Source organism: Populus trichocarpa, chromosome 8 (assembly GCF_000002775.5).
Source record: "Populus trichocarpa isolate Nisqually-1 chromosome 8, P.trichocarpa_v4.1, whole genome shotgun sequence".
Taxonomy (NCBI): domain Eukaryota; kingdom Viridiplantae; phylum Streptophyta; class Magnoliopsida; order Malpighiales; family Salicaceae; genus Populus; species Populus trichocarpa.
The window spans coordinates 3,192,716-3,202,122 of record NC_037292.2 but is presented as its reverse complement, the minus strand read 5'-3'; the positions used below and the strand labels follow the sequence as shown (position 1 = coordinate 3,202,122).

The 9,407-nt window shown below is 35.9% G+C and overlaps 2 protein-coding genes across 4 annotated transcripts; one reads left to right on the top strand and one right to left on the bottom strand.

Annotated features, from left to right (window-relative positions):
- The first annotated feature begins 870 nt into the window (after window positions 1-870).
- Window positions 871-4,600, top strand: LOC7457937 (geranylgeranyl transferase type-1 subunit beta). 3 transcript variants are annotated; one of them, XM_024607446.2, is made up of 12 exons: window positions 871-1,245; window positions 1,457-1,532; window positions 1,653-1,726; window positions 1,869-2,008; window positions 2,345-2,400; window positions 2,480-2,556; window positions 2,683-2,728; window positions 3,075-3,199; window positions 3,465-3,532; window positions 3,618-3,705; window positions 3,823-3,963; window positions 4,140-4,381. In XM_024607446.2, the coding sequence occupies exons 1-11, from the start codon at window positions 1,012-1,014 to the stop codon at window positions 3,931-3,933; spliced, it is 1,095 nt and encodes a 364-aa protein (XP_024463214.1). In that variant the 5' UTR covers window positions 871-1,011; the 3' UTR covers window positions 3,934-3,963; window positions 4,140-4,381. The 3 variants fall into 3 exon arrangements, with proteins under 3 accessions (XP_024463214.1, XP_024463213.1, XP_002312088.2); XM_024607445.2 differs by lacking the exon at window positions 3,823-3,963 and having other exon boundaries at window positions 874-1,245; window positions 4,140-4,600; XM_002312052.4 differs by lacking the exon at window positions 3,823-3,963 and having other exon boundaries at window positions 875-1,245; window positions 1,653-1,711; window positions 4,140-4,455.
- A 1,185-nt stretch (window positions 4,601-5,785) lies between these two features.
- On the bottom strand, window positions 5,786-7,624 carry LOC7457936 (uncharacterized). Its single transcript, XM_002311127.4, has one exon. It carries the CDS (start codon window positions 7,116-7,118, stop codon window positions 6,168-6,170), a length of 951 nt encoding a protein of 316 aa, XP_002311163.2. The 5' UTR covers window positions 7,119-7,624; the 3' UTR covers window positions 5,786-6,167.
- Between the last annotated feature and the right edge of the window lie 1,783 nt (window positions 7,625-9,407).

Genomic DNA, 9,407 nt, shown 5'->3' with positions numbered 1-9,407 from the left:
AAATAATTTTTAAAAAATAAAAAAAATATTATTAATAAAAAATTATTTTAAAAAAAACTACCAAAGAGTCTCGTTCAGATAGCATGACTTCTTTAATGCTTTCTGCGGCCAACTATGACTGTAACAAGAGAAAAGGTACATGGTCATCACAGTATATGCCTTTTGTTTTTCATCTTTCTCTTTCCACACTCAACATGATATTCCGCAAAATCAAAACAGTACACAAAATAGACTCTGATTTGTTATCAGTGCCCCGCTCGCCAACCAGACTGGGACACTAAGATCTTGCAGCCCTCTTAAGATCTTAGAGAGCCGGCCATTTCTAGCTAGTAGCTCCTATTGCATGCTAGGTCCAGTTACTGGAGTATTTTGAATATAGATTTGAAAGTTCTCAAAAGGTAATATAAATTGCAGATATAATTTTATTAATTAAATAGTAAATTTTTTAAAAAGTATTATTTTAATGTATTTTTAAGTAAAAAATATATTAAAAAGTAACTATTATCATAACAAAAAAATTTGTTAGTGATAGATTAAAGGCTTATTTGTAATTGTTATAGTTCTTTTTTTTAAAAAAAAAACTATAAAAACTACGGAAAAGACTTTTTTACTGAAAAAACTTCCAATGCACCCTGTATCATAGTCTCGGCTCCGTTGGACTTAATATAAAGCCCATATAAGCCCAAGCAAATCGTTGGAAGGAAAAAAAAAACAAAAGAAATATGAGTCGAGACTGCAGCAGCAGCACTCTATGAAAGCACTGTTTAAGAGGAATATTTTATATTTTATATTAATTTTTTTTATTTTTTTTAATTATTTTAATATAATGTTAAAAAATAAACTTTTTTTTAAAAAAAGTAAAAAACAGTAACCACAACTAGCCAAACACCCTAATCTAAAAGATAGCTGGTACTTTGGTGCTAATAGAAGGTGTTTCTCAGGATTAATAAACTGAAAAACCATAACCAGATTCACAGACTTCCTCAATCTCCGTGAAAGACCATCAACTCCATGACTACATACACAGCAGCACCACCACCAACACCAGATTGGGACCCATCATCGTCCTCAGATGAAGAATCGCCGCCATCATCCTCGCTAACATTCGACAAGGAACGCCACGTGGCCTTCTTGGAGATGATGTACCATATGTTACCTTGCCATTACCAATCACAGGAGATCAACCATCTCACTCTCGCTTACTTCGTTATCTCCGGTCTCGACATCCTCGGTTCCCTTGATCGCGTAAGCTCTTATTATTTAGCCTAATTGCTCTTAAAACATATAATACATTTACAATTTGGAAGATAATTTGGGTTGCTTTCGGGTTGGATTTCGTTGCAAGTTTGATTTTTTTTACTCTCTGTCATTTTGATTTAAAATTTGGATAAAATTAATGGATTGTTTGATGTTTTACAGTGATTTAAGAAATCGGTTGTGTATTTTTATGTTATAGGTTGACAAAGATGCGGTTGCTGCTTGGGTTTTATCTTTGCAATCTAATCCCGGAGATAAAGCTGAATTGAACAGTGGTACGAACTTGATTGCTAATAAATCTTGTTGAATTCGATTACTATGATCACGAATAACCATAATGCTTAATTTTTAAAATGGCTAGTTAACGATTATAATGAGCTGTTGGATTGTTGCAGGACAGTTCTATGGGTTTTGTGGCTCTAGATCTTCTCAATTTTCTTCGGACAATGATGGGGTGTGGATATACAGAGTTAAACTGTCCTATAGGCTTTTTTTTTTTTCACTAATCCTTGCACTGAACTGTTTATTATGTTTCTGCAAGAAAACTTATGGCATTAGTGTCCATATACTTTTGTCCTGGATATAACTTATGATGTTTGATTTGCCTGTAGATTTTAATTCAGAATCACAGCCATTTGGCAAGCACGTATTGTGCCCTGTCCATACTGAAGACTGTTGGCTACAATTTGTCAAATATCGACTCCAAATTAATATCCATGTCAATAAGAAACCTCCAGCAACCTGATGGGAGGTATGTGATAGGGTTTTTTACTTGAATATTCTGCACTTGCTATATTTTCTGCAATACTATTGCTTTTTAAGTTTGCTCTCTCTGATCCTGGTGGATAGTGCCTATATTATGTGAATCTCTGTTCGAGAATTATGTTTTTGATCCACCTCAGTCAAGAACTTGATTAACCTTTCGGCTTAGTTCCACTCTTCTGTTTAATTTTTCACCCCCTTCTTTACATATGTAACTTTACTTTCTGGAGATCACCCAGAAAAAAAAAGTAATGTAATTTGGCATTGAGCTGAAATGATGTCTTATAACCCTTCTATTTTTTTTCAAACTTTTGTTATTTTGCAGCTTTCTGCCTATCCATATTGGAGCAGAGACAGATCTTCGATTCATATATTGTGCTGGTAAGGGAAAAAAAACTTTGGGCTGTTCATGAGGCTGCTTAAAGTGATATAATATTCCTATAGCTAATTGATGTATCAGCGGCCATCTGTTTTATGTTGGAGGATTGGAGTGGCATGGATAGGGAAAAAACCAAGGAGTACATCTTCAAATGCCAGGTATATTTGTTCTTAGTGAACTTCTTTTCCGTTATCCATCCCTCTGCAATTCATTTTGCACTCTTTTGATAATCCCTGTGATATATGTATTTCATGTTTACTTACAAGTATTGCTGCTCTTTTCAGTCATATGACGGTGGCTTTGGGATGATTCCTGGTTCAGAATCTCATGGTGAGTTGCAGAACGTTCTTATATGGTTGGTAGATCCTCTTAAAAAATGTAAATCTAAAGGGATAATTGATTTGCATTTCATTGATACTGTTAGTTTCTGCAACATATACACAAATTCTAGTTTTAACTGATAGTGTTTTTCTTCTCTTTGCTTTGCACCTCTATTTTTTTTTGGTCCAACATCTGCTTTTAAATTTTATTGCATTTGGCGGTGATCTTATTGTGTTATTGTAATCATCTATAAATTTTTACTGAGAAATCTTTATAAACGAGCTTCTGTTTATACGACCTTGTGAGCTTGCTTCTTTCAATGCTATCCACCAATAATTTTCATCTTAGTGGGCAGGTGGAGGAACTTACTGTGCAGTTGCTTCTCTTTGTTTGATGGGATTTATTGAAGATGATGTCCTGTCAAAAAGTGCAGCTTCTTCCATCATTGACATTCCATTGTTGTTGGAATGGTGCTTACAGGTTTACTTTCTTCATCTGATCTCTGGAATCATTTCAAAGCATCAAAACTAGACCTTGAACTTGTAGCTTTTAGAATTTAAACATGTAAACAATAGACTGACACTGTGGTTATTAAGGACTAGAGAACTTGTAAATGACCAAATGCTTGTGAAATCATAACTTCCATTTGCTCCCTCAGATATTTCAATTTTCTGTTTAACTTTTGATACTTTAAGGTCTTCCATCATCCATGGCTGTAATTTTGACACTCTTTCCTCCTCTTCAGAGACAAGCAGCTGACGGTGGATTCCAAGGGAGAGCTAACAAGCCTAGCGACACATGTTATGCATTTTGGTAAGTGTAAGAACACCTTCCTGAAGTTCTACGTCACAACAGGCTTTTCTTCCGTGTTTTGACATGGGAAACATGCTTTGCACAGGGTTGGGGCAGTTCTGAGGATCTTAGGTGGATCCAAGTTGATTGATGGAACAGCTTTGCGGGGATTTTTGCTCACTTGTCAATCTGAGGTACTGGTGCTTGTCCTTCCAATTGGTCAAATTGCATGTATTTCATGTATGATATTGTTAATTTAGTTTTCTCGTATGGGCTGTTATTATGTATCCTCCGCATGTGTTTAATTTTAGGTCTTCCCTGATACACTGAAAAATGGAAACTGCTTGACTGGTGATGAAAGCTGGCCAGAATGGAGGATATATTTGTTACTGAAAACTCCCAGGGGAAACCTAAATTTGTAGTTCTGTCAAAAAATCAAAGAAAATGTAGAGGTAAAAGGCACAGTGTGATGCATAAGATGTCAAACCAGCGACCAATCATGGTCATATATGTGAATTGTCAAGTGCCATGGGAATAATTTCTTAGTTCTCCCTTGATACATATCTACTAGGTGATGATATTATTTTTGGATTCTAATGTTCTTTTGCTTAAATTGTTCCTGGACCAGTATGGTGGTTTCAGTAAATTCCCAAATGAGCTGCCAGATCTATACCATTCCTACTATGGATACACTGCACTCAGTCTTTTGGAAGAGCCTGGCCTTAATGCACTCTCTGTTGAGCTTGGAATAACTGGTTTTGCTGCGCTAGGAATTTGACGTCATTATCATGTTTTTCTTATTGTTCGCAATGTTTTCGGAATTTGTTCATCCATATCAGATTGACGATAGATGTTCTCATTTATTCTAGTCTATCCATTTGAGGCATCTCATCGGATTCATGTATTTTTTACTTTTTTTTATCAAATGTGTAAGCTTAATCATAGACTAGAATTGTTGTGACTTGCTAGACTAAGAGCAGTCTCTTGGCGTGTCAGAAATTTGTCCCGTCACCATGTTTGTCTTTCTTAGAGGCCGGTTGCATGTGACACTGCTCGTAACTTAAAATGGCAAGGACTGTTTTTTTATTACTACTTTCCTCTGGTTGGTCTTGGCGCCAAACAGATGCTTGTGAAGTCGAGTTTAGTGAACGAAAAAAATCATTCATCAATAAAGAATTACATGTTGAGAAGAATTCTGTAGAATGATGGACACTCCGAGTGCACATTGTCTCAGCAAGGTGCTACTTTACTGAAATCTTAGGTGATGTTGGTTTCTCCCGGGATAGCTTCATGGAATGACGATATCAGAGTTTCGCCGTACTTGAAAAGAAAATTTTCACCAAGAAAAAACTGAAATTAGTGGATTCAACTGGCAGCACACTGTCTGTCGATGCCAATAACAGTCGAGTCGTTGATGCAGCGGTTTAACTGATTTTTAGCTTTTGAGGATGTGGAATGCTGGTTAGATTTCATATGTTATTCTGATCATCATATATTTGTTTAGATTAGATCAGAATGAAAACTAGTTAGTGCTGTGATGCTGATCTTATTTAGTTTCCTATAAGGGGCTCTTATCCTGTGGGGTGTGGGGCCAGGTTGGGGTACTAGCTAGCTCACTACTCACTGATTACACGGGTTAAGCTCGCACCATTCATGCTAAACAATGCTTGGTTCATTCGCCTGGGTGCAGTCTATTAGTACGTTTGCCAATGAGCTTGTATTTGAGCGCATCTCCTCCCCTTACCAAGGAGTCACGACTCCTAGTTCCACTCGGACTGCAATAGCAGCATGGCCCGATTAAATCTATATGCATGGAAAGTAGCTGCCTCCGAAACCTCATGATTGAGCCACGTGTCTCTTGTAGCATTTAATGGATAAAGGCAATGCCCGAATTGATTCTCCAAACCAAGGTGGCGACCTTTCGGCCTAATCCCATGAGACATATTCACGGGTAAATGGCCTCTATGTTGTTACGAAAAAGCCCAGGAAGCGTCTCACCAATCACAAGCACCTCTTTTCTCTAATTTTGTCGTTTTTTTGGCTGGTCACCCTTATCTAGGCATCTATATTAGACTCCCTGGCCAACCAAAACTCTCATTTGTTTTGATTCTCAGATGTTAATCCGACGGTCTAGATTAATTTGTAAGAAAGGCTGGTGGGGTACATACAAATAGCCTCGCAACAAAGGAATCCAATATCAGGACATGGCACTAATGTCAGTTTATGTATTTGCCATGAGCACGGAGAGAAAGGAAACAAAACATGGAAGAAAAATAAATAAAGAAGTGAATGGTCTTGAAAGAATTCTTACAGTGCCTTTTGGACAAAAACATCAGTAGTACCACCACTCACCAGAATGATTACAGATATCAGACAGCTCAGAGATTCATGAAGAGTGAAGACAACAGATCACTCCCTCAAGACCCCCACTTGCACTTGTCCAACTTTTAACATTATACTGCAGAGAGTGTGTCCAACTCCCCCACCCACCCGAAGATTTTTCAGACATTGCAAAAGGGTTTGGCAAGGTTAACCTTCTAACACCATCCCATAAAAAGATTAAAGAAAAAGAACTCCTAAAAAGAAGACTAAAGTTGGTTAATAGAAATACATGGGGAAAAAAAAAAACTATCTCGTTTTACTTGATCACGGAGATCTAATGAAAGAAGGAACTTTTCTTGGCTGCTGATTTTGATGTTGAAGGTGAAGTAGCAAGAGGAAGTACCTGGGAAGTGCTTGACTGGTAGTCTGGTAGTTGATGATTTTGTTCATTAAGCTCTCTTTCTTTGTTCCTGTCAATAATGATGGTGATAAAAGGCCCATCATCCTCATCTTTGTGTGAATTTGAACTAGCAGGTATTTTGGTATGATCCTGAGCAAAAACATCATGCCTTTGGACCTTCTCCCCTGCTTCTTGCATCAATTTCCTTCTATGTAGTTTCTCATCCGCATCCTGTAAGAACTTGAATTTTGGAGGTGGTGATGATCTTATCTTATTGAACTCTGCATCTTTTGACGATTCAAAGAGATGATTGAATCCAATCTGATTATAGCTAGGAGTAAGAGGAGGTGTGAAAAATGGTGGAGAAGAAAGAGGGGTTAGATATGGAGTCTCCACAGTACGAAGCAAATCACTTAAGCTTCTACTTCTTGATCCTTTCGCACTCTTAGGATCACCTCTAGACCTGCCATCTTCAGACTCTAAGTCCTCCTTTGTTTCTTCAACAATTGTAAAGAGAAATCTTGGTGGACCTGAGAGACTATGCAGCCTCATGAGCTCTGTCTCCACATTATCATCACTCCAGGGCCGGAGCAATATATCTTTGCTTGTATTAATATTGAGCTGGGATTCTTGCTCGTGTTGGACAAGTGCATCTGTTATTCTCACTGATGAACATAGTTCTTGATTGTGCCTTAAAGAAGATGGCTTTCTTAAACAGAACATAAAGAAGAGCTCTCTCGCTGGGCTGCTGTAATCATCTCCAATCTCTTTGTTAGCAAACCTTTTCTTCCACCATAACAAGTAGTAAAGCTCAGCAACAAGGGCCAATAAAAGGCAACCAAAAACTATACTCAAACCAAGTCCTACGCTACTCAAAGATTTCATCTTCTGTCTCGAAAACACATGAAAACTGCTTAAAACATCCAATCAATAACTACTAAAGAGCCAAGAACCAACAGAGAAGTTACCATAAATAACTCGAGAATCACCTGTGGTACTAAGCCAACAAAAGAAACCCAAGATAAGCAAAAGCTTATCAAGAGCTACTGAGCAGTCCCAATCTGCACTGAACAAAAGCCAAGGCCAACAGCACATCAAACTCCCTGCTTCTCTTCAGCAAATGCTTTAACCAGTATACCAACTCTATCTGCCATTAACAAAGCCCAAAAAGAAAAAACACCCCACCTGCTAAAACCAAACCAAAAGGCTCTCTTTCTCTGAAAATCACATTCACAAATCATGAAGCATGATTATAAAAGTTTTTTTTTTTATTCGACAAACCAATGAACTAAACCACACAGTTGTGGATAATTACATATTTAGCTAAGCCTCCAGGTCACTGAAATAGGTGTACATTCGTAAACAAATGAGGCGGTTTGAAATTGTGTTTTAAAATTACTTTTGAAAAGCTTACTTTATAAGAATATCAAATACACTTTTAAATTGTCTTTGGAAATATGATGGAGATTGAGGTTTGAATGAAGCATAAAAAAAATATGAAAAAAAGAACTCATTATTTGAAGTTGCGATATAACTTGTGTTTCATTATTTTTAAATTATTTTTTTTAAATTGTTTTAATATATTATATCAAAAATAATTTTTTAAATAAACAAATATTAAAAAAAACAAATATTACCCGTAAATTCAAGCTAATAAAAACATATCATCGATGGACGAGGCGGAAAGGAAGTCGGCTATATTACTCGCTAATTTATGGCTTGACATGACACACTCTTCGAGGGATGCTCACATGGGATCGCAAATAAAAGGAAACTGATGTGTCAATGATGGGCATTTTGTTCTCTCTTACCGAAATACCCTTGTTCTCCTCTCGGAGTTTTTCTTAATATCCAATACAAGGAGAAGATTTTGAAAGTGAAATATTAAAAGAATAAGATCTGAGAGTGTGGTGTTAAGCATGTGAGAAGATATTCCAGAGAGAAACCTCAAAGGTGCTTTATAAAAGTTGAAAAAAATTACAGATTATGGTAGATCCCAATATAAATAAAATTATTTTCAAATAAATAAAATTATAAAAAAAACTAAATGGTTTAAAATTGAAATGAGAGAACAACTGACAGTAAGATAATTTTAAATTTTAAAAAATAGCATAAAAATCAATATTTTTCATCCTAAAAAAATTCTTTACCCCTCCTCCCCCACTCTCTCCAAGGTTTAATACATAAGCCCATTAAATCATAACCTTGCTTGAACTTTCTTTATCATCATTTTATAAACGCTTGTTTGTTTTTATATTTTAAAAATATTTTAAAATATATATTTTTTTTTATTTATTTTTAATTAAATATTTATATGTCAGATCATTTTGATATGATAATATCAAAAATAATTTTAAAAAATAAAAAATATATTATTTTAATACATTTCTAAAATGAAAAATATTTTAAAAATTAATTATTACTATATTTTCATTTCCAAACACGCGAGTAAATGAGATGAAAAATTACAATGATAATACCCCTAACTCTCGCACCAAACATCCTCTTGGAGGAGGAAAATAGGGAAATAATACGGATGGCACTCAATTCTTGGAGCTTCCACGAGCATAAGAGGGAAAATCGAAATGTGATTTGGGCATTGCATAAAACTATTTTAATGCTTTACCTAGAAAAGAAAGTAGTGTCACCTTTGTTACGCATGAGTTGCTTCAAAATGATGGGAGTTGAGAGGTCCTCTGATTGTACTGGCCCAGCAACTCTTAAAACGACCTCCCATCGCATGAAGCTTGATTGATGGTTCATATCACTATTGAAGCTGTGATGATCACCATCATTACGTTATGGAAATGGGGGTATCCTTGAACCATTTTACTTTCCTGTGGGCGTTAGGACATCATTTCCTTCGAAAGTTTTGTAAGAGATTATTGCTTTAATCACATGGGATTTGTGAAAATCTATCTGGGAAAGGGTGGGATACCTGATGGATCTGTTGTAACTCAAGCCCAAATTAGTTGAGAAGTGTTTCAAATTCTTAATCATATTGTTTGTTGACATATATGACATGAATAATGGATGGATTAACAATGAATCTTGTCTCACACGCGATTATATGGAACTTTAATCCCTCAAAATGATTACTTTCTTTGAAATTACTGGAAACCAATTCCCATGCTTTCATTTAATGTCTGGTTTATTTTCAAATGACTTCCATGA

Excerpts from the sequence above, each read along its gene's own strand:
- LOC7457937 (XM_024607445.2), top strand. The coding sequence starts at position 1,012 with ATGACTACATACACAGCAGCACCACCACCAACACCAGATTGGGACCCA. Across the intron at positions 2,729-3,074 it reads TCCTGGTTCAGAATCTCATG|GTGGAGGAACTTACTGTGCA; the intron begins GTGAGTTGCAGA and ends CTTAGTGGGCAG. Across the intron at positions 3,706-4,139 it reads TGCTCACTTGTCAATCTGAG|TATGGTGGTTTCAGTAAATT; the intron begins GTACTGGTGCTT and ends TTCCTGGACCAG.
- LOC7457936 (XM_002311127.4), bottom strand. The coding sequence starts at position 7,118 with ATGAAATCTTTGAGTAGCGTAGGACTTGGTTTGAGTATAGTTTTTGGT.